General features: G+C 37.3%; 4 protein-coding genes across 4 annotated transcripts; 3 read left to right on the forward strand and 1 right to left on the reverse strand.

The window, feature by feature from the left end:
• The first annotated feature begins 6,814 nt into the window (after nt 1–6,814).
• Nucleotides 6,815–8,872, forward strand: LOC110799603 (putative disease resistance protein RGA3). The gene has a single exon (XM_022004883.1). It carries the CDS (start codon nt 6,815–6,817, stop codon nt 8,870–8,872), a length of 2,058 nt encoding a protein of 685 aa, XP_021860575.1.
• Nucleotides 8,873–9,000: 128 nt separating this feature from the next.
• LOC110799601 (probable disease resistance protein At5g66910) lies at nt 9,001–9,456 on the forward strand. Its single transcript, XM_022004882.1, has one exon. The coding sequence runs from the start codon at nt 9,001–9,003 to the stop codon at nt 9,454–9,456; it is 456 nt and encodes a 151-aa protein (XP_021860574.1).
• A 3,191-nt stretch (nt 9,457–12,647) lies between these two features.
• LOC110799620 (wall-associated receptor kinase-like 8) lies at nt 12,648–18,723 on the forward strand. Its single transcript, XM_022004900.2, has 3 exons — nt 12,648–15,381; nt 16,133–16,312; nt 17,404–18,723. Exons 1-3 carry the CDS (start codon nt 14,394–14,396, stop codon nt 18,588–18,590), a joined length of 2,355 nt encoding a protein of 784 aa, XP_021860592.1. The 5' UTR covers nt 12,648–14,393; the 3' UTR covers nt 18,591–18,723.
• Nucleotides 18,724–19,283: 560 nt separating this feature from the next.
• Nucleotides 19,284–24,340, reverse strand: LOC110799623 (60S ribosomal protein L18a-2-like). Its single transcript, XM_022004902.2, has 4 exons — nt 24,234–24,340; nt 23,651–23,766; nt 21,151–21,214; nt 19,284–19,758 (listed from the first exon to the last, which is right to left on the reverse strand). The coding sequence occupies exons 1-4, from the start codon at nt 24,246–24,248 to the stop codon at nt 19,417–19,419; spliced, it is 537 nt and encodes a 178-aa protein (XP_021860594.1). The 5' UTR covers nt 24,249–24,340; the 3' UTR covers nt 19,284–19,416.
• Nucleotides 24,341–24,595: the final 255 nt, after the last annotated feature.

Below are 24,595 nucleotides of genomic sequence, written 5' to 3' on the forward strand. Positions count from 1 at the left end.
GTAAAGACTCACAATTAGAGAGAATAAGGAGTGGGGTGGGAAAAGGAAAGTCACTCGGTTTTGTCATTCAAGAAGATGGTACGTTAAGGTTTCAGGGAAGATTATGTGTGCCTAATGATGAGAAGTTGAAAAAGAGAATTTTAGAAGAAGCTCATAGTTCACCATATTCGATTCACCCAGGAGGAAATAAGATGTATAAAGATTTGAAGCAAGTGTATTGGTGGAGCAATATGAAGCAAGAAGTAGCAGATTATGTGGCTAAATGTTTGACATGTCAGAGAATCAAGATCGAACATCAGAGACCAGCAGGTTTGTTACAACCTCTGGATGTGCCGGAATGGAAATGGGATTCCGTGTCGATAGATTTTATCTTGGGCTTACCAAGGTCAACCAAGGGAATGAATTCTATTTGGGTTATTGTTGATCGATTGACAAAATCAGCACATTTCTTAGCAGTAAAGAACAATTCGAGTTTAGATCAACTGGCTGAACTATATGTGAATACTATTGTGAGATTTCATGGGGTGCCTAGTTCGATTATTTCCGATCGTGATACAAGATATCAATCCACCTATTGGAAAGAATTGCAGAAAGCTCTTGGAACAAAGCTCAACTTCAGTACTGCATTTCACCCAACGACTGATGGGCAAACAGAACGCACTAACCAAATTGTTGAGGATATGTTGAGAGCATGTGTTTTAGATTTTCAAGGAACTTGGGAAAAGTTCCTACCTATGGTTGAATTTTCGTACAACAACAGTTACCAGGCCACCATTGGTATGGCACCGTATGAAGCTCTTTATGGAAGGAGATGTCGAACACCGTTGTGCTGGAGTGATATTGATGAAGCACGTGTTATAGGACCTGAATTGATTCAAGAAACTACTGACAAGATTCGTTTGATCCAATCAAGAATGAAGGCAGCACAAAGTAGGCAAAAGAGTTATGCAGACCAACGAAGAAGACCATTAGAATTTGAAGTTGGAGATCACGTGTTCTTGAAAATTTCGCCAACGAAAGGAATAATGAGATTTGGTCAAACAGGAAAATTGAGCCCAAGATACATCGGGCCATATGAGATATTAGAAAGAGTAGGAGCAGTAGCATATCGGCTAGCTTTACCAACCGATTTGGAAAAGGTGCATAATGTGTTCCACGTGTCGATGTTAAGGAAATATGTTCCTGATCCTAGTCATGTGATTACGCACGAACCCTTGTTATTGCGTAACGATCTTACATATGAGGAAAAACCAATTGAAATTCTTGAACGAAGAGAAAAGCGACTTAGAAACAAAGTAATTCCAATGGTTAAAGTCTTGTGGGCCAATCACTTGACATCTGAAGCCACATGGGAAGTCGAAGCACAAATGAGATCGAAATATCCCCAGTTATTCGTTTAGAAACAATAAGACGTATGAATCTTTATTATGTTATATGAATGATTATGTTATAATGTTATTCGATCATATTTGCATAACGAATAAAACGATTAAATATGACATGTATGATTTCTAAGAATGGAAAGTTCGACTGAGCTCCAGTTTCGAGGACGAAACTTTTTCTAAGGGGGTAAGAGTGTAATACCCCGAATTTTTAAAACTCGATTAATTATGCTTAAGTATTTTTATCATTTTAAATCCTAAATTCAAACTTTATTTTAATTAACGAAGTTTTATTTCGCTTGAATTTTTAATTTTTATAATTTAAATTTCATATTCACAAGCTTAATCTTAATATTTTCGGATTCTAAATAATTTCGAAACGTTCTTATCTTTATTCGAAAACTAAACCTATTTTACAAAAGTTTTATTTCACGATTTATTTATTTTTCAGATTATATTAATCTCGTATTTTCGAGAATAATTACGTTTTAAATATTTCGTACGGAAAATAAATTCAATTACTTGCACTTTATAAAATTATTTTCGGAAATTAATTTAGCCAAATCATTATTTTAATTTTAGTTAATAGTAATTAAATTCTGAAAATTAGCTCAAAATTACGAAATTACCCTTATTAACACCTAAATGAAACAAGTCAGTTTCTCTTCTTTCTCTTCTTCTTCCTCACGCCACTTTGGCCATGGAAGTCAAAACCTTCACTTTCTACTTGTCACCACCACAAGGCAACTCAATCTACTTGTCACCACCATAATGCAACTCAAGACTTACTCATCAAACCTATTTGAATATCTGGAAATCTAAACTAGAATAGCTCATCTTAATCATCACTTTCATTGATTCAATTTCTTCCACTTGTCAATACAATCAAGCTGAGTTGTTGCATTCATGGAGCCCCATGACAACTATAAATAGCTGCTCAATCATCCCAAATGAACCACAAATCAGATTAACCACCAATTTATAATTCACCATTGAAATTCATTTAAAATAAATTCAAGATTTTAGAACACCATAACCACCACCACCGTGACTGCCACCACTTACCGCCACCACCACTGCCTTATTTCTCCGGCAACCCCAACAACCCGCACCACCACCCTTCGCCGTCCCTTTTCCCCCGCGCCCAACCTCCCCTTCGTCGTCCCTCTCCTCTGCGCCCAACTCCCTCCGCCTCTCTCTTCCACGAAGCCACTCCAGTCGACACCGTACCTCCCTGCCACCAACATCACCAGCGCATTGCGCCGCCCAGAACCACCCAGCCGCCGCCCTCCATCTCCTCTCCCTCTGCTGCTTCACCCTCTTGTTTCTCTCCTTCGTGCCTGCTCTGCCTTGTGCGTGAAACCAAGTTCCAACTTTGGAACTTTGGTTTGCTTAATAACTCAAAGTAAGCCCAAATTCTACTTAGGCCCAATTCTTCTTATTAAAATTTCTGATTTTTGCTATTTCATTCCAATGAGTGTTATTTTATGCAATTAAATTTAAGAACTATCTAGCATTATTATTATTTTCAAATTTAAACTACTAACACATGTATTCCCTTAAAACTTGAATTTGATTATAAACTTTATCTAATTAATTTATGAATTTATCAACTAAAACTTATTTAGAAATATTGATTTTACAATATTTATAGTTTTAATATTAATTCAATAATTTAATCTTTTGAAAGAATTCGGACTCGGAGCTCAGGACGAACAAACCAACGAAAATCCTTAGCAAAATCGTGGAAGTGAGGTAACGGCTATTGCTAGTACCCGCAATTCCCTTATAAATGTGATTATAAAATTACAACGTATGATTGATTTATTAAATGAATGTTTTGACATGTTTTATGAATCGCGGGAAATGAAATATGATTTTATTGAATAATTTATTATAATATGATTTGATGGAATTATTCCTTATTTTATGATTGATTATAAAATGCTTTGATGATTGATTGAATTTCTTATAGAATGCTGTTTATAAGAAACCATGAAAGAAAGGATGTTTGATCTTATGATCCAAAGGAATTATGTTGCTTCAACTGAAAAGACTAAAATGTAAAAATTAAACGAAACATGATAAATGAAAGTGAAATTCCTAGTCCGTTTGGCAGTATATGTTCACAGGTTACGATTCTCGGTCATGCATGTACCCATGGGGCATCCGCCCATTGAGCCAAGGCTCTCATGTTTTCGGGCCAAGGCCCCATGTTTATGGACAGCGGTCCATCGTGGAAGACGTTCCACCATGTCATACTTGCCACGACTAGCATGTGCACCCTAAAGTTGAAAATGAATTAAATAAAGGACTTTATAAAATGTTTTACATTATTCTATTCTCCCTGTGTTATTAAATAAAATGAATTGAAATGAATTTACGTTGCTAGAATAGTTCGTTACTGAGTCTTCGGCTCACCGTTATTTTGTTTTCTGTTTTAGGTACCGCTGGGAACGATGGGAACGAGTAGTGGCGAGGATTTCACTTTAATAATTCCCACCTAGTTTATGCCTTAAGTTTTAATAGTTTAATTAAAGACTTTTAGTAATTTATGCACCTTTATTTTGGTAATATTAAAGATTATTATATTAGTTTTTGGGATTTAATATCTTATGATTGATGGTTGCCTTGTAATTCCCAAGAGGGAGTTACGGCAGGTAATGCCCCGACCAATTAGGTTAATTACGCTGCTAATTATGCTTTAATAAATGAATTAGAGGTCGGGGCGTTACAGTTTCCTATTGAGCAGAACCACAAAATAGGGCTAGCAAATGGTGCACTTCTCACGGACTCGGAGGTTTACCGACGCCTAGTTGGCCGCTTTATATATCTTGCGGTCACTCGCCCGGACTTGGCCTATTCCGTTCACATATTGTCTCAGTTTATGCAAGCTCCTCGCATTGAACACTGGGAAGCCGCCATGCGTGTTGTTCGGTATCTAAAGGGTACACCAGGCCAAGGGATTCTTCTCCGTGCTGATAGTGACTTGTCCCTGGTAGGTTGGTGTGATTCAGATTGGGCTGCATGTCCCATTACTCGTCGCTCCCTAACAGGTTGGTTAGTGTTTCTCGGCCAATCACCCATCTCTTGGAAAACAAAGAAGCAACATACAGTCTCTAGATCTTCAGCCGAAGCCGAGTACCGTTCCATGGCTGCCATAACTTGTGAACTTAAGTGGCTTAAAGGTCTGTTATTGAGTTTGGGCGTTCATCATCCCAAGGCGATCAAATTATTTTGTGATAGTCAATCCGCACTGCACATGGCCAAGAATCCTGTTTTTCATGAACGCACTAAACATATAGAAGTTGACTGTCATTTTGTACGAGATGCAATTAATGATGGATTGATCGCTCCGTCATACGTACCCACCTCAACGCAATTGGCAGACATTTTCACAAAGGCACTAGGGAAAACCCAATTTGATCTACTTCTTTCCAAGTTGGGCATTTTCGAATCTCATGCTCCAACTTGAGGGGGTGTTAAGATATGTATAGAGAATATTATGAGAATATATTGTGAGAGTTTTATGGCAATTAGGATTGTTTCCTAAAGTCTAGGATACCCTAGAAAACCTACGTACTATGTAATATATATTTCTCACAAGATCAATGACAAGGCAAGCAATCAAAGGCCCAAAACATATTTCTCAAAGATTGAGAATAGACTCTAATAATCTGCATAAGTATGGGTTTCTTAGGGCTCCTTGCAGCTGTTCTTGGTTTTGCTGCTGAAGGTAAAAGAATCAAAGTAAGAGAGTTTGATTTCCACTTGCTTAATCTTTTTTTTAGCTCATTAATTTGTGATTTAACGTGTTCTGGTGAAATGGATATGATAAAAATGATGTTTAGTTTTGCTAAAATTGCCGCGAGATCTTCTTTTTATGTAGTAGTTTTCCTTTGATTTGTCTGAAAATCTAGGTTGCAAGTCTTAGTGTTTATTTGGTCCAATGAAATTAATGAGTAATATCCTACTTTGTTGAGGGATATGTAGTTTGAAGAGCTGTATGGTTAATTATTAATTTTTAATAATTTTCATTCTGCTAAATTTGCCCCTTTGTTTTCCAAATTTAGTTTTGCAGTAGTTGATGTGTTATGAGAGATCTAGGTTTCAAAACTGAACCTTGATATGTGACCTGGAGGCTAGAGCAGAAAGGGGCAGTGTATTGAAAGGGTTACCCTATCTCCTTCTTAGATGTTAATCCTAAAGGTGTGAAGGTGAATGAGTGGATGAAGATGAAGCATAAGGGTATAGTAGTAACTAGAGCTGTCAAAAATCGACCCGACCCGAAAACCGACCCGAACCCGACCCGAACCCGACCCGAACCCGACCCGAAAATACTGGGTCCTGAACAAGATATTGTGACCCGTAACCCGATCTTATCCGAACCCGAGCAACCCGAAAAAGAATGGGTTAAAACCCTACCGAACCCGTTTTGGACCCGACCGATTGAAAATCATTGTATTTATAGTAATAAATGAGATTATGAGAAAATTTAAGCATAAAATACACGTTGTTTTTACTATTGTTCTGTGTAATATGATTTTAATTTGAATTATACGCCATTTTATGGTTGAATTTGACAAAATATAAACTTTCATAGGAAAATTTGTTAATTTGTGCCAATATTTTATATATTTTTCACCTAAATTAATGAAAATATAATGCGCGTTTTAAAATCTCTTAACCCGTTGGGTCGACCCGAACCCGAAAGTTCTGGGTCTTGAACAAGCATTTGTAAACCCGAACCCGAAAGTGACCGACCCGATTCAACCCGAACCCGAAAATAATTTTTTATAACCCGACCCGACCGACCCGTTTGACAGGTCTAGTAGTAACTTACCAAAGGACAAATCATGTACCTTACCCTTATTAGCTTAGCTGGTTAAGAAAATGAAACAAGTGAGAAAAGTTGCATACCCTCACATTACTATAGAAGCTGAAAAGTCAAGATAATCTACCAGTAGTGCTTAAAACTTGTCTGTCTGTCTTTCTAATTTATGCTGAAAAGTCCACATAGTTTATCAAAATAGGTGAACCATCCAAAACCATACTTGAATTACTTGATGTTTATGGCATTTAATTTCTTGTTTTCGAAATTGACAAGTTAGTTGTCCAAGAGCGAGGTCCTACATAGAGCTACAAGGCCATCAATCTGTTACAATAATTCAGTCGTTCATTGTATGTTTTAGAAAAGTCTACAATGTGTGTATCAGTCAGTGTGAGCTGTGTGACTGTGTTGGGGTAGGCTTTCCTGTTCCCTCCCACTTGGAAAATAACATTTGTGGAGGATATTTGTATAAGGAAGAGTCCGCAGCTTTATTTTAATATTAGGTGCATACTTTCTTCATTAGGAGATAAACATTCTGCTAAAAAAGAAACATCGCCCTTTTCTTTTCATCACTTAAATTCCCAAAAGTTAAGAAAAAAAAATGGAATCTGTAGTTTTGCCACTGTTGACTGAGGCTGCGAAACCCATGATCGAGGTACTAATGAGTAGAGTCACGGCGGAGATCCACTCCTTCCGGGGCTACGAAGAAGATCTCAGTAAGCTTCAAAGCAAGATCCAAATCATCTCAAACACTGTGCTCCACATGACTGCTACTAATACCACTAGTAGTAGTAACACTATGGATTTCAGTTGGACGATATGGATCTCGGACTTGAAAGATTTCAATATACAGAGGATACTGAATAAAATGGTTGAGTTTCTTGGGAGGGGAAATTATGAAGATGCTAGCAGCGAAATAGCAATCAGAAAACTTCAAGAGTATCTAAGTGGGAAGAGATATCTACTTGTGTTGGATGATGTTTGGAATACTCATCAAGAAACTTGGGATACAATGAGAAATTCATTGGAAAGAATTGGTGGTTCCATCGATAGTATGGTGTTGGCAACTACTAGAGGAGATAATGTTGCGGAGACAATGCACGCTTCTGTAGTCCATCGTTTGTCACACATCTCAGAAGAGGATAGTTGGTCGTTGTTCAAGGAAATTGCCTTTGCAAATAGGCCGGAAGGAGATGTTTTCGCATTAGAGGCTATTGGGAGGAAGATAGCAGAAAAATGCAAGGGTGTTCCGTTGGCTATAAAGTCAATCGGAGGACTAATGCTACGGAAGAAAACCCATTCTGAATGGATGACTATTGAAGAAAGTAGTCTATGGAATATTTCATTTGATGAGACTGGGATATTGCCATCCTTGAAGCTCAGCTATGATTATTTATCGTCTTCGTTCTTGAAGAAATGTTTTTCACTGTGTGCTATTTGGCGCAGGGGTATTTGGTTCGAAAGATACGATCTAAGAGATAGATGGATGGCTTTGGGGCTTATTCAGAAATCTAATGATGAAAATACGACTTTGGAGGACATTGGCGATGCGTATTTTAATGAGTTGTTAAGTATCTCCTTCCTGCTTGTATACGAGAGAAATGAACTTGGAGACCCGTTCATATATATTTTACATGATCTAGTGTATGATCTTGCAAGATTAGTTGCTTCGCATGAATGCCTGTATTTGGAATCTGGTAAGAAGGTGAATAATGTTCTTGACATCCAACATGTAACTGTGGTTGGACATGCCGAAATAACTTGGAATTTTCCTGACAAGTTGGTTCTTGAAAATATATGTTCACTGGATGTCTTGGGGAAGTTACCAGAAGGATTATTAATGCATGTGAAGTATTTGCGTGTACTATCTATAGAACATTCATATATAGTTACTGTACCAAAGTCGTTTGCTAGATTGAAATGTTTGAAGTTCCTTGATTTGGCAAATAATCCTATCCAAGTTTTGCCTGAATGCATCATGGAATTGTATAACTTGCAAAGTTTGATTCTTTACCATTGTAATCAGCTGTTGGAATTACCTGGAGCTGGAGGCCGATTAAGTAATCTGGTTAATCTGCGGCATCTTGGCTTGAGTTTTGATCTTTGTCCAGCTGAAGGGGTGATCCGACAATTGAATCAATTGCAAATTCTTCCACCTCTACGGATGACTAAAGGGGGATTTCAGATTTCCGAGTTAGGATGTTTGCATCAGATAAGAGGCAATTTAGAAATTAAAGGCCTTGAACTCATCAAATGCAAGTCAGATGCTGAAATGGCCAATTTGTCAACCAAGTCCAAAGTTGAACAGCTGCGATTAGTTTGGGACAGTGAGAACAACTGCATAAACCATGAGGAGGTGTTGGATGCGTTATATCCTAACTTGAATTTGAAGCTACTCTTCATAAAAGGTTATGCAGGTGACAAATTTCCAACATGGGTCACGAGGATGAATACAAACGCAGGGGTTCTGTATAACCTCATTAAGATTCAGCTTATTGATTGTGGAAGATGCGAGGAATTGCCAACATTGGGGCACCTTCCTTCTCTTAAAAAGCTAGAGATTACAAATATGTTAAGCTTGAAGCGTATAAATCCAGAGTTCTATGATTCAAGTACCATAAGCAGCTGTTCAATGGAATATTTCACAAGTTTGGTTTAACGAGTGTTCCAGAGGGGTTGCAAAGTTGCAAGTCGCTGGAGAAATTGTGGATTAATGATTGTCCAAAGATACAGACACTCCCAGACCTGACAGGATTAACTCGTCTTTGTGATCTCGCCATAACTAGAATGACAAAGATGATAAGTCAGCCACCTGATTGGTTATACCGCCTTCCATGCCTTACAACTTTACACATCGGAAAGTATTTCGAGCGACATGAATTTCCAGATATGAGCTTCCTCTGGAAAATCACTTCTCTCAAAATTTTGTATTTGTATGGTTGGGAAAAGCTGCATAGTCTTCCAGAACAACTCCAACACTTGACAACGCTGAAAGCTCTGCTAATTACTGATTTCGAGAATATAGAATATCTCCCTGATTGCCTCGGAAATCTTTCATCTCTTGATTCATTGTATACCTTCAAGTGCAAGAATTTGAAAAAACTACCGACAGAGGATGCCATCAAGCGACTCACCAAATTAAGATATTTGGATATTAGAGAGTGCCCACTGCTGGAGAAAGCCGTCAAGGTTAATGGGACAGAGCATCACAAAATTTCCAACATTACAGTCTGGGTTAATTGAAAGTTTTTCTAGTTTATAATTATTTCTTTTTTTAAATAAAATCCAGGCCCTGTATTCATTTATACCCTCTGCAAAACTTTTACAGTAATTCAAAATTTCCGGAAAATTTGTCGCATACAACATAATAAAGTTTTCGATTTGCCAATTACAACCTCGAATTTCTATTTTTGCCAATTACAACCTTAAACTTATACATCCATTTTAAATTACAACCCGAAATTATTTTCCGGCAAAAATCACCGGAAGATGATGTCATAATGTTATTAAAAAGGTCTAGGGCATAGGTTCGTTATAAGTCGTAATTAGGCGAGTGACCACTCGTTGGGAAGCTCTTGAAGTCTAGAATCCAACCCAATTTGAATGCTGCATTTGGAGTTGTATAACTTGAGTTATTATCAAAAGAGTGGACGAGATTCAGTTTTCTACTTTTTTCACTATTCGCTTTGCTTGAAAATTCTTCCAACTCAATGTTTGCGCTCTCGAAAGTATATAATCTCTTGTATTGATTCAAATAAGTAGGAAATGCACAAAAAATATGCTAATTCCTACAATGATGAACCTGAAACTACAAACACACTACAAGGAGCACATTAGTACTAAAAATCGCTCTGAATAGCTCATTTGAGATAAAAAAAAAGTACTAAGGGACGGGGTAAAAACTCTATATAAAACGCATATATCAGTGGCATGGGATAAAATTTGTTATCCGAAAGGTGAGGGGGGAATGGGTTATAGGAGCATTATTGATTTTATTGAGGCTCTTTTGGCAAAACAAGGTTGGAGGACCATGACCATTGACCAACCCCGAGCTGCTCTCCTCAAAAATTATGAAGGCTCGCTATTTTTCATCAACAAATTTTCTGAATGCGTCTGTAGGTACTAGACCAAGTTACGTGTGGCGGAGTGTATGGGGCAGTAGATGGGTGTTAGAGAAGGGTTGTAAGTGGAAAATTGGTGATGGAAAACAAGTGAAAATATGGAGAGATCCTTGGCTCTCTAGGCCTCCCTCGTATGGGGTTATATCACCTAGAAAAGAAGGTAGTAGTTGTGACTTGGTTGCACACCTGATTGACCAGGATGTAGGTGGGTGGAGAGAGGAGGTAGTACGTGCCAATTTTTTGGCTTTTGAGGCAAATGAGGTGCTTGCTATCCCTTTATCCACTATGCAACTGGATTATGTTCTTTTGTGGAGATATGAGAAGTTAGGAATATACTCAGTTAAGTCGGGTTATCAGTTTATTAAATTTTACAAAGGCTCTCAAGATGGTGTTGTTGGGTCATCCAGAGAAAATCATATATGGAAGAAAATCTGGAGGTTGGCAGTCCCCCCTAAGGTGCGTGTATTCTTATGGAGATTATGTAGTGGTGCTCTACCTACAGCTGTAGGTCTACATAGGAGAATTGACAGTGTGTCTGCGACATGTTCGAGATGCCATTATTCATATGAGACTAGTTTACACGCAGTTTGGGAGTGTAGGTTTGCTGCAAGGGTGTGGGAGGCAGCAGAGCTGGGTAGAATAATGGAGTGCCCACGAGTAGGTAATGTGCTTGATTGGGTTGGTTGGTGGTTGGATACATTGAAGGAGGAGGAAAGGAATGGGGTAGCTATGTTAGCTTGGACATGTTGGAACGAGCGTAATGCTGTAGCTCATGGAAGTATGCCAAGATGTGCAAGTGAAAATGTGGCTGTGGCAACGTCGACACTGCTTGGATTTGAACAGGCAATGGAAGAGGGATTTGGTGGGAAGGTTGGAGGAAGGGTGGCTCATAGGCAGGGTGTGAGTGTTGGGGTACATGCGCGACGACAAGAGATCTCTTGGTGCCCACCTGCTACTGGCTACATCAAAATCAATGTTGATGGGGCTACATTCCAAGAAAAAGGGGTTGGCATGGGTGTAGTTATTAGAAATGAGGAAGGAAATGTGATATGTATGGCTTGCCAACATGTTAAGCAAGAGTGGGCAGCGAATGTTACGGAGGCTAAAGCAATAGTACTAGGGTTAAAAATGGCGATACAGTGTAGTGCTAGCAAAGTGGTCGTAGAAAGTGATTGTCTGCAAGTCGTAAATGTGGTGAACGGGAAGCAAGAAGATGGCTCATATTTGGGTATGATTATTAGAGAAATACGAATTATTAGTAGTTACTTTGATTCTATTTTGTTTGCTCATGTTTATAGAGAAGCCAATTTAGTGGCTTATACTATGGCTCATCTTAGCCCACTCGAGTTCACTACACGAGTGTGGATAGGAGGTTGTCCAAGTATCGTAGAGAATATCTTAGCAGCTGATTTTTGTTTAATTAATAATAAAAACTAATGGCCGGAGCTGTATTCCCTCAAAAAAAAAAACGAACGCTACAATATTGCGGTCGTACAATGTAAGATCAGATCATGATCACATAATTGTTAGCCCATCTAATAAAAGAAAGGCCCAAAATGAGCCCGACCCACAAAGAAAGGCCCTCGATTCTTTTGCTAAACGATAGGGCCTTGAACAGGAGGAAGTCTTTATGACAAGTGACTTGTGTCCACATGGACACAAGTGAGTACCAATACAAAATCTGGAGTACTAATACAGAATATGTTAGTACCAATACAAATTATGTGAATACCAATAATACAATATGACTTGTATTGGTGGTACCTTCAAACAATTTTGCATTTTATTACTGATATATTGGTACATGATTGTATTTGGATCATAGACACAAGCCGATTTAGAAACCCTCCCTTGAACAGTTAAGCTAACTCGTCTTCATTCTCCTTTCTGGCCATTGCTTCCCTCTCCTCCAAAACTTGTTTCTCCATTGAAATGCTCATTACAATCTTAACACTTCTACTTCATTTTTCCTCAATTACCAATAAATGATTCCTGTAAACTGTTCATTCTCAATTGTCACTTGCTAGGTATAAATCGAATCGTTTGAACTGAAATCAACCTCGAAATCGACCGCCTTCTTCAAATTTGATTACGAAATCAAACAAATCATCGTCTGAATTCTGAACTACAATCAATCAGTTCACTTCAGGAGTTATCGTATTACAGCTTCGGTTGAAATGAAATCGAATTTGATTTCTGAGTTGCAGCTTCGTTTCAGCCGAAATCTTCATTGCCGTGCAATAATCGGGCGATCTCTTTGTCTGATTGAAGTTAGGTATCTTTTTTCTCTTTTTACGTTTGATATTACTCGGTAGTCGGTAATTAACAAAGCATTGTTTGTACTGTTTTCGCGTATTTACTGTTTTGCTGTCATGCTGTGTTAGTTTGTTTAGCCTTGAAAATTATCACATCCTTCTTTTATGCTGATAGTAGAAGAGAAGATCATTTTTATGGAGATTAAAGATTTAAAGGATAAAAAAATCATACAATTTGGGGTGGAATTGGTCATCAAAATCAATTATTAAATGACAAAACAAATAATGGAGACAAACGTCAATGCCGGAAAATTGGGTCCAAAAACACTACACCCCCGCCCCTGAACTCACTCTATTCTGCATTTGTGCAAATGAGTTGTTAAAGAAAGTCTAAGGAGAGATAGAGGGAGAACAAGTGGGAAAAACTACCACTTAGGGTATGGGTCAAAATCTAAAGGGACACCCAAATAAGGAAAGATAGATAGGGAACAAGTAGGAAAAGTTATCATTTAGTGTATGAGGCAAACCAAAAGAGATACCGAAAAGAAATACGGGACGATATATTTAGGAACGGAGGGAGTAATAAGAAAACCAAATACAACGCCGGATTGAATGTAGTAGAGTGTTCAAGATACCCAAAAGGTGAGTGAGCGTAACAAAAAGGTATGGAGTAGTTAAGAGAGATATATAAGGTGCAAGGTTTGGTGCTACTATTGAAAAGTAAAATATTGTATTAGTTTAATGAGGGAAACAGTTGAAATTAGTAAGAGAATTTTATATTTCTATAGTTTTGCACATTCTTCTATTGATTTTGAAAGGAAATCAATGAGCCCAAAACTAACATTTTGTTTGGTAACTTGTTGATTTTAATGAGGAAGACTAAGTAAAACCGTAGAAAGGTAGTACTTTGTATGTATTTTTCTATTTTACCATGTTTGTTAATTGTGAGAGAAAACTATGGAAAAGTAAATGTGTGGATTTTTTTTTAGTTTTTCAGAGTTTTCCTTTAAAAATCAATGGTAAACTGAAAAACTGCGAGTATACACTTTTTCTCATTAAACAATCAAATAAGTGAAAACTGGTAATTGCTTTAATTTTGTTTTCCCACATATATACAAAGTAATGCTTATCCACATATTTCACCACTGATTGTGTTTCCAAACACGGCGTAAAATGGCTCAATTATAACTATAAGGATTTCCCCACATTTACTTTCCATCGTTTTCACTCCTAATAAACAAACATGGTAAAATTGAGGAATCCTTACATTTCTACATTTTTAATTAGTTTTCCTCATTTGAAGTTAATGTATGTATAATTAGGTACTTTCACACTCAAAATTTACGAGTATGTTTTAGTCGGACTTTATAATGACCCCTCAGCCCCTTAAAGTTTGTTTCATACCTACTTTTCATTTGGCAAATTGGCAAGTAGGGTTGTAAATAAAGTGGAGAGAGAACACGGGACCATGTTAACTAATATAAATATGCAATCTTTTATAGACGATCCAAAAAGAAAAATGAGACAATCATAATGGAAGGAGCATAGGGGTTATGCTTTGACGAAGTCATAATTTTTTTTTTTGTTGCAATAGTCATAAACATTTAATGACTATGATATGACAAAGTCAATACATCTTTTCAAACGTGTGGTAGATTGTTCAAGGTGAGCAAAATAGTCAAGAGTTGAAAAAATTGTAAACCATACATGAAAAGTTTCCAACTACCCTATTTATACAAATAATATAGAGAGAGCAACCAGACCATGGTATTTTTTGCACTGCTGAAATTTGTTAATCCTGAATATGCTTTTCCTGCTTAGATTATGGCTTCTAGTGCTCACTTTCTCTTCAATGGGAACCATCTCTACCACCACCGCATCTATAACACCAGCCAACATTTTAACCGCTGCTAACACCACTAAACCCGATTGCCCACGAAAGTGTGGCAACCTAACCATTCCGTACCCATTTGGCATCGGCTCTGATTGCTCTATCAGCTTTTACTTCAGCGTTTTCTGTAACACCTCTTACAACCCTCCTAGAGCTTTCACTATGCTTGACCTTGGTTCAAACCGAGAAGCCGACATTTTAGAGATAACCGAGTCCCACATGATGCTTCGGAACTCTCGAATAGCCTCAAAGTGTTACAATTCCCAAGGGAATGTGACTTCAGAGAATTCATTAGTCTTTGATATAGTTAACTCCCCCTTTACTTTCTCAAACAATACCAACAAGTTAACTGTGGTTGGGTGTGATGACTATGCATTGATCTCAGGTTACACAGGAGTCCTCGCGAATGGGAGCCGACATCAGTATAACAGTGTTGGGTGCCTTGCCTTGTGCTCTAGCCCTAATGAGCTGACTCCGGGATCTTGTTCAGGTTTGGGTTGTTGTCAGACTTCAATACCGGTTGGGTTACAGTCTTTCGTGATTACCCTTTTGAGCTTGAGGAATCATACTGGTCCTAACATCTCGAGTTTTCAGCCTTGTGCTTATGCGTTTCTCTCTGGAAGAGGGAGCTTCACCTTTGGCGGAGCTTCAGATTTTGCTCCCAATAGTCTACTGAATAGAGCAAAGGATGAAGTTCCTATGGTGCTTGATTGGCTTGTTGGGGATTATAACTTCAGTTCTAATTCCCGGCCTACGTGTAATGATGCTAGGAAAAACTCAACAACTTATGCTTGTCAGTTGAATTCCCGTTGTGTCGATGTTGATGGAGGAGGAGGAGGATATCATTGCAAATGCAATTCAGGTTATGAGGGTAATCCTTATCTTGAACCAGGTTGCACAGGTCAGTTTTTTTCTATAAAAAGTGATCATTTGTAGGCTTTGGTCCGTAACGGGCCGGTCCCAAGCTAATTTTTTAGTGTAGCGGGCCTAAAATGGAAACACACAAGCCCTCTTTTGCAGGCTTACCTTCTTGTCCATGTTCGCTTATTAAATGGGCCGGGCTTGCACTCAGGCTAACGGACCTAATTTTTTAAAACAAACTTTAATTAATTTATTCTAATGTTTATGGTTTTTTTGAAAAAATTGCTTTAATTATCTCTAAATTTTTGTGTTCCACTCGATAAAACGAAGTGAAAAAATTAAAATCAATTGATATTCTTGTAAGAGTGTGAGAAAGAAGCAGTTAATAATGAAATTAAACAGTTTTACCCAATAAAAATCAAGAATCTAATATTTTTCATTACTTACATATGAAAAAAAAAACACAAGCATAAGACATTATTGATTAACTCAAGAAATTATTAAGTACATATATATAAATAATTTTGGGAAAGTAAAAAACATTGGGCAACAGGCTGAGCTGCGACATATATTATCATTAACGGACTGGGCTTAATCTGCCCAATGTTTTTTACTTTCCCAAAATTGTTGTCCAAGTCCGCTACTTAAACGAGTCCGATGGACCAGGCTTAGCGGGCTGTCCTGCCCATGACTAACTCTATTTTTTATGCTTTGTTTCTCTCTGTTATCTTCAATAAATCATCTTCCAAATAAACACTATATGACTCTTTCATGCTATGTTAATGGCTTAGATATCAATGAGTGCGCTGCTGGCTCGAACAACCCATGTAGCATGGTATGTGTTAACACACCAGGGAGTTTCAAATGCTCGTGCCCAAGTGGATATTTCGGCGATGGGTTGATTAGAAATGGGACTGCTTGCACAAAGATTGTTAATAATAGTTCATCCACCCTCAAGAAAATCATTCTTGGTAATTTCTCAACCCCTTGATTATTTTTTGGTGAATGACTGTTGAATCTTCAATGTGAAAGCAATTAGACCGCATTGGAGAAGAGTTTGATCATACTTCATATTATTGATTGAGGTTTTATGCTTTTAACCAAATGACAATGGGTAGCATAGCGACTGTAGCCCACTAGACTTGTATGCTATCTTAGTCGGCAACATTATTGAAAACAACTAGTCTTCTTTCCCATTCTTCAAACGGGCTTCATATTGAGTTTGGTTCTTAGGTAGTGTTGTTGGTTTTTGTTAAAATAAACCGTAGAGTTAGAGTTAAGACGGGGACAATCTTGTTTTGTACTTTTGTTGAACTTTATGCCTCGACTCAAAATGCCCATGGAATGATTTTGTGATATGGAATTGATTTTGAGAGGTAGAGATGCTTTTGTGAGAAATGGCGGAAATTGGATTGAAGTCGGGTTAATTTATAAAGGAGGTTTAGGAGAATGAGAGTTTGGTGGTTCATTTCAAGAAGATGGATGATTTTCATGATTAATTTTTCAAATTATAGAATTTAGAGAGATTGATATATTATGGGTAATTATTAAATGGACTAATAATTAATTAGTCACTGATTCTACTCATTAATTAGTTCATTGAAAATATCACTTTTCTGTTGGGTTGGCCACGTTGCAGTTGGAAAGATAAGAGCATCTTCAATGGTTGCAGCTAGGGATTAGCTTGAAATTTATAAAAGTTTCAAGCTAATAGCTAGACCATTAGAGTGAAATTAATAAATTAGCTTAAATAGCTTAAATAAGCTAATTTTCTTGACAACTAGCTCCAAAAGTTGCCAAGTAAATAATTGACAAGTAAAACCAATTTAAATAACAAACTAGTTGCTAATCATTAGAGCACAAATTAGCTAAAAAAGTTTGAAATCTTATGTGGGTTACAAGCTAATTGTCAAATTAGTTTGCTAATTTGCTACTGGAGTTGCTCTAAGCTTGATGGGAGAGCTAGCCACATGGCGATTAGGATGCAGATGGTGACAATGTTTGTCTATGGTTTTGTTTTTTAAATACTAGTTATTAATCGATGTTAATATTTTGACTACAGGGTTAGGCATATCCTTAGGATCAATACTTCTATCCCTTTGTTGTTGGGGGTTGTATGTCCTTACCAGAAGAAGGATATTAGCAAACCAAAAGGCGAGACACTTCGAGAGAAACGGCGGCTTATTGTTACAACAACAAATGTCCTACGACGAAAGCGTTGTAGCAAGAATGAAAATCTTCACCATTGACGAGTTAGACAAAGCCACTGACCATTTCAACGAGAATAGAATACTCGGTAAAGGAGGTCAAGGTACTGTCTACAAAGGAATGCTAACCGAAGGAAGAATTGTTGCCATTAAAAAGTCAAAAATCATGGCTGAAAGTCCTTTAATAGAGTTCATCAACGAAGTGGTTATCTTATCACAGATTAACCATAGGAATATAGTCAAGTTACTGGGATGTTGTTTGGAGACTGAAGTTCCGTTACTGGTTAACGATTATATCCCGAATGGTACTCTCTTCCAACATATTCATCAACCGAGTGAAGAGTTCCCAATAACATGGAGAATGCGGTTGCAGATAGCTTCTGATATTGCGGGAGCTTTAGCTTACTTGCATTCCTCATCTTCAACTCCTATCCTTCACCGTGACATAAAGTCTTCTAACATACTTTTGGATGACAAGTACAGGGCAAAGTTGTCAGATTTCGGGACTTCGAGATCAATTGCCCTTGATCAAACCCATGTAACTACTCGGGTTATGGGTACATTTGGTTATTTAGATCCGGAATACTTTCAGTCGAGTCAGTACACAGAGAAGAGCGATGTTTACAGTTTTGGGGTGGTTCTGATTGAGCTTTTGACAGGGGAGAAGGCAATACGTAGTATACTCGAAGAAGATAGAAGTTTGACGTCTTGGTTTCTTTCGCATATGGAAAGTTCTCGCTTGTTTGACATCGTGGATACTCAACTCGTACAAGAGGGTTGTTCGAAAGAAGAGTTTCAGACAGTTGCTGATGTCGCAAAGCGGTGTTTGAACTCAGAAGGGAAGTACAGACCAACAATGAAGGAAGTTTTGGTGGAGATTGAAGTGGTTTTGTCACTTCATTTGCCGCAACAAAACTGGGTAGAAACTCAGCATGAAGGAACTAAACATGCAAAGAATGGTGTTCCATATTCTAGCACATTGTATTTAGATAATTATTCTTCGAATTCTGCTGAATTATCCCTGTTGTTTAATCCTAGATGATAGCAGTAGATTATAACTTCTAGATTTTCTTATGCAAAATCTTTTATGGATTGTACAAATTAATTTATGTATTTATGACAAAATTACTATTGATTATTTTTTTCACATTTATTTAATCCTTATAATTGACATAAGTATTACATTATTATGTATTAGATATTATCTTCGTTTCACAATGGAGGTTTCGGTTTGACTTTTAAAGTTATCAATGCGTGACTTGACCATTAATCTCTTTATATATTTAAAATAAATTTATATAAAAAAAATGTTTTGTAAATGGTCATTGAAACTAATCCAAAAATGCATTTAGATTCTGTTTTGCTTGACTTATTTAGGTAAGTTCATATAATATAAGTTAGGAATAAATAAGTTTTTTTCAGATATTTTTACACACAAATAAGTTTATTTGAGACAAAATAAGTCGAATAGTTCAAGCTAATACATCAATAGTATAAGAAATCATAACATACTCTTTCCGTCACAAATAATCTTCATGTTAGGTTTAGTTACACGTATTAAGAAGTGGTAGATAGTGAGAATGTTTTTTGTTGTTATTAAAAGGTGGTTAGCGAGTAAGCATGACCAAAGATGCACATAATCTGGGCCAGCACACGGGCTATCCTAGCCCGACAAAAATTATCCTAATACGGAGTGACACAAGCCCGTTATAAGCCCAACGGCACGAGAGACACGTCCATAGACCACGGGTCGATAACCATATCACAAATATCAAACAGTGAACCACAAGAAAACCATCTTTTAAGATGGTTAAGAAAACAAAAGACATCATAAAACCAAAGTGACTCATAATAATTCAATTTGTCCTCTACATGAACAAGTTAGGCTTTGAAGCCTTGTATGTTGTCTTGAGTTTCCTGGTTGGGGGCCTGACTTTCTTGAAGGTCATTGGGAACTTGATGTCACTACTGTGGAACTGTTTGGTGCTTTCCCTCTTGCATAGCTCGTCAGGTACGGTAGCAGTCTTGATGATTTGAATGCAAGGTGCCCTCACCCTGTGACGAGAAGCCATCTCACAGTACATCTGTTCAACTCCACCGTTCAAGGTTGTGTCACGATACTCCTTGTACATGTTGTGGTAACCGGTCCTGCTTTGGTAACGCAGCCATATGCCATAGTTCTTGATCACAGTAGGATCCTTCTCGTAAATCTAACACCAAATGATCAAACATCATCACTTAGAATAACTATGTGAAGAAACTAGCAAAATAGTACATATCAAATCCATGAAATCTCGACACCATTCAAATTAAACTAGCTAATTGTTCAGACTCGCTTACACAAACCTTAGTGCTATTCAGAGAACAAGCAATCCAGTAGTGTGGCCACACTACATTAACTTTCTAGGTAAGTTAACTTGTCAGAAAGAATAATTGAGGTCCTTAAAGATGAAAAAAGGGGGTAAGTGAAAATTTGAAAAGGTGAGACCCCAAACATAAACTTAACTCTATTTATAACTAAAATAAGTTTAGATAAGTTTTAATGAGTTCAGTTAAGTTAATATAAGATAAGTTCAGAAAAATAAGTGAGAATCAAGTGAATATTAGACTGAAATAAGTCAAACAGAACAAAGCTTATGAGCATGGAGGAACGTATGATTTTCATGGGATTGGGGGATTGTAGGTCATTGGGATTAACTTTTATTAACTGTCAGTTTAAGTTTGTGATGAGTGTTATTTTCATTGCACTCAAAAATCCAGATTTAATTAAACTAGAAAATTTTTCAAATTAAACTAGATAATTGTTCAGACTCGCTTACACAAACCTTAGTGCTATTCAGAGAACAAGCAATCCAGTAGTGTGGCAACACTACATTAACTTCTAGAGTCCATTTGCAAGATTATAGCAAAAACTATTGCAAACAAGACATTAAAAGATCAAGGCTTTTTTATCCCATGCTTTTCAGAGCTCAAGCATAACAGAATAGTCATAACCTTGTTACAATACAGGGAGAAAATAACAAGTCGGGTCACAACATAGGCAAATAGAAGGTTACTTGGACTTCATTTTATCTCAAGTACCGTGTTAGATCCTCTAACACTTGGACATGGGGATGGATATCAGACATTCATTTTGGACCAAAATCATAAACACTGTACCAAAACACGGAGTCCAAGTAACATACAATCAACAAACAAGTCTGGTTACTAAAAGAATGTAAAGCATGTTGAATAATGGACCAAAAACAAGCTAGTTCCTATAGTAACAACCAAACCATGTACAACAAGAAAAACCATTTAAAGTTCCACCTAATGTCGAAACCTAATAAAAATAGTACTGCTAATATTCATCAATTTAAACTAAATCAACACACTCTTAAACCCAACACCAAATCAACAATTTATAAAATCCAAATCAAAAGCAACCAATCATCCATTTATCAAGTTGTTTTAAAATCCAAATCAAAAGCAAACAATCATAACAATTGCTTCAAAATCATCATTATTTTAAACCCGAATCAAAAACCCAAATCCATAGAAACCACCAAACATTAATAAAAACCACCAAATTTTTCATTGCAAAATTTCTACAGAAATTCTACCTCATTGATGGCGAGAACCTGACCAACACTCTTCTTAACCTTCTTCAGCTTCCTCAAAAAGTACCTTCAAAATCACAACCACCAAAAACCTCAATTAAAATCATTTTGAAAAAGTAACTTTTTTTTTTACTTTTTAAACTTGATTTAGAGAAAACTTATGATAAGCTTGAACGGAGTTCTATTAGGAGTGTGCTTATGTTGTATGGGTTGGATGTCCCTTCGGTGCAAATTATCATGAGTTGCATCACTTCGGTTATATCTTCCGTTCTTGTCAATGGTATCCCTACAGATTCTTTTGTGCCTACTCGAGGGATTAGACAGGGTGAGCCTCTTTCCACTTATATCTTCATAATCTGTATGGAAGTATTATCTATCCTGATCCATAAAGCTACTGAGAATTCATCTTGGATTCCTTTTAAGATGGGTAGGAAGAGAGTGACAATTTCTCATTTATTATTTGCTGATGACATTTTGCTTTTCGGGGAAGTATCTTCTAGTAACATATCCTCTTTGCAGAATATTCTTGACAGCTTTTGTGACATATCCGGTCAGACTATTAGCATAGAGAAGAGCAGGGTCTTGTTTTCCAATAATACTCCCCTTGTTGACAGGAAGTTGTTTTGTGACACCATGCTTATCAAAGAAGCTTCACACATCAATCCATACCTAGGTTTCCCTCTTTCAGGTTCAAGACCAACTAAGACTCCAGTTAGTTTTATCATGAATAAAATCCTAGGGAAACTTTCTTCTTGGAAAGCAAAATTTCTGTCCAAAGCCGGTCGTCTCTGCCATGTTTCCTCGGTTTTAAATACCATCCCAAACTATTATATGCAATGTCTTCTACTCCCTGAGTCAATCCTCGAAAAGATCAATGGGAGTATGGCAAAATTCTTGTGGGGTAAGGGTTTAGATCAGGGAATCACTTACTAAGTTGGGACAAAATCAGTATTCCAAAAGAGGAAGGGGGTCTAGGAATCAGATGTGTCCGTACTCTTAACAGAGCCTATTTACTCGAGCTGTGGTGGAAAATGATCCATCAAGAAGACAATCTAGCAGTAAGGGTGTTAAAGGACAAATATGCTAAATCAAACTATCTTTTCTGCTCCTTTTCTTACGGCTCGCACTTATGGAAGGCAATGGGGAAAGTTTGGGGAAAGTTTGGGAAAATTTTAAGGATAATGTCCTGTGGGGTGTGGGAAAAGGGTCCCTCAGACAACTTATCTCGGGTCCTCTAAATGTGGGGGAAAGTGACCTTAGTGTTGATCGTCTTTTGGTAATTGGAACTTCTCATCCATTTCTTTTGTTCTGCCAGATTGTGTAATGGATAAGTGTCTCTCTGTGGCTGTCCCAAACCAATTAAGTAATGTCGAGGATTTCATGTTTTCAAGTTTTAACTTAAACGGGAGATTTGATTTTAAGAAAGTTTTGAAAAGTTTAAAAACAGGGATCCAAAACCAACCTCACTCTTGGAGTTGACTATGGAAAACTAACACACTACCTAAAATCAGATTTTATATTTGGCTTGCTTTCCATGATCGGATTCCTCACAAGAAAACTCTTTTTATGAGACATATGACAAATTCAGATGTTTGTAATTGGTGTCAAGAAGCCACTGAGGATACTTCTCATGTGCTTAGAAATTGTGCTCAAGCTAAAGAAATTTGGGAACTTTTTGGTGTGAGTGATGCTTTTCAGTGCTCGTTTCAGCGGTGGCTGTTTGACAACCTCTCCCACAAAACCCCCTCACACCACACTCATATCTCCCTCCCATGGAGAACTCTCTTTCCCTCGATCCTTTGGTCCATTTGGAAAAGAAGGAACTTTTTTTATTTTCAACCAATTCAAAATCATCCCAGAGAAGTGTATGTTGGAAGCCCAAGCTTTAGCTTGGGAAAGTCCATACTTCCAGACACTACAGCTCCTCAAATCAGAACCCTCACTCCCCTCTCCCTTCCTGGCCCCCTCCCCCAATCAACGGGTTCAAATTAACTGTGATTCCTCCTTTGTGAAATTGGGGGCTTATGCGAGCATTGCAGGTGATTGGGTCTTCGGTTTTTGTAAGAAGTGCAAAGTTCAATCTGTTCTAATGGGTGAGCTTTAAACTATTTACATAGGGCTGCAAATTTTAAAAGACAAGGGATGGTTTAATGTCTGAATTGCTATGGACTCCAAACAAGCTATTGCAAGATTGGGACAGCCAGGTATTAAAGATGGAAATTTTCTTGTTATTGAACATTGCAGGGATCATATTTCGCAGATGAATGAAGTCAAGCTAGTCTATGAGCCGAGGAGCACTAACAAGTTAGCGGATAAAATGGCCAAGATGTGCCGCACTAATGTAATAGCTAGTTATGAACTTATGATTAAGTTTCCTATGAATTGCCCCGGGTTTTGTTCCATGAACAAACTATTGCAACTCTTTAACTTTTTAATACATTGCTCCATTCTTGCATAAAAAAAAATCATTTTTAAAAAAACGAAAACCAAATTAAAATTATACCAGAATTTGGAGTTAGCTCGGACTTCATTGGTAGCCCAAAGCTTCATCCTGTAGATCTTTGGTGTGACATCTGTCTCAGTTGGAAGAGCTCTACCAACAACTTGGTATTGATGAAACTGTACCAAATATAAAACCCAGAAAATTAATCGATTAATTTGTAGAAGTTCGTGAAATTTAAATCAGAAATTTTAAAGTATAAACAATACCCATTACATTTGAACACATTCGCAGAATATTAAACGATGATTTTTACAGAAATTTGTGCAATGCAAATGAAATCCTCTACAAAAATAATCCAAAATGACAAAAAAAAATACCCAGCAATATAATTAAAAAGTACTGAAAAGTAAATCAAACCTATGCAAATTAATCTCCATTACCAAATTCAATTAAATAGAAAACCCCAGAAATTTAATTGAAGACTATTGCAAAAATTCGTGAATTTTTATATCAAATCACCTACCAAATTGATTCTAAAAGAAATCCCACATGATCAGATGAAGAAATTGCAAATCATATAGCTAAGATCTAAGTGAAGAATTCAAAAAAAGGAGGTAGAGAAGGGATGGATGTTGTTACTGACCCTGTACTGAACCATTTTGGCGGAGTCTCGTCACTGAAAGGTTTAAGCGCGGAATTTGAAGAAGAAAATTAGGGTTTTCTTAAGGTTATATATCAAGTATTTTGGTGATCAAAGTTCGGGCAGGCCCGGTCACCGCCCGGACCAGCTTTAACGCAAAAAAGCATACCCAAATCTGTTGCGGGCTTTTTGGGCCGGGTTCGGGTTTTAGTCTAAAAATGATCGGTAATACTAGACCCTATTGTACTGGACCTGTATATTGGAATGGGCTTTTTTTAGTCTAACGGCTTTGTTGTTGTAACTAGTTAGTAGCCCGGGTGTGCATATAGTTTAATTTTTTTTTCTTTTTTTTTTTTACGCACCAA

Source organism: Spinacia oleracea, chromosome 4, assembly GCF_020520425.1.
Source record: "Spinacia oleracea cultivar Varoflay chromosome 4, BTI_SOV_V1, whole genome shotgun sequence".
NCBI classification, from domain to species: Eukaryota; Viridiplantae; Streptophyta; class Magnoliopsida; order Caryophyllales; family Amaranthaceae; genus Spinacia; species Spinacia oleracea.

Bases quoted from the DNA above. Each gene is read 5' to 3' on its own strand.
- LOC110799620 (XM_022004900.2), top strand. From the start codon at position 14,394: ATGCTTTTCCTGCTTAGATTATGGCTTCTAGTGCTCACTTTCTCTTCA. The intron at 15,382-16,132 runs GTCAGTTTTTTT...TTAATGGCTTAG, and splicing joins TCTTGAACCAGGTTGCACAG to ATATCAATGAGTGCGCTGCT. The intron at 16,313-17,403 runs GTAATTTCTCAA...TTTTGACTACAG, and splicing joins CCTCAAGAAAATCATTCTTG to GGTTAGGCATATCCTTAGGA.
- LOC110799623 (XM_022004902.2), bottom strand. The intron at 21,215-23,650 runs GTATAATTTTAA...GTGATTTTGAAG, and splicing joins CGAGCTAACTCCAAATTCTG to GTACTTTTTGAGGAAGCTGA. The intron at 19,759-21,150 runs GTAGAATTTCTG...ATTTGGTGTTAG, and splicing joins AGGTTCTCGCCATCAATGAG to ATTTACGAGAAGGATCCTAC.
- LOC110799603 (XM_022004883.1), top strand. From the start codon at position 6,815: ATGGAATCTGTAGTTTTGCCACTGTTGACTGAGGCTGCGAAACCCATG.
- LOC110799601 (XM_022004882.1), top strand. From the start codon at position 9,001: ATGACAAAGATGATAAGTCAGCCACCTGATTGGTTATACCGCCTTCCA.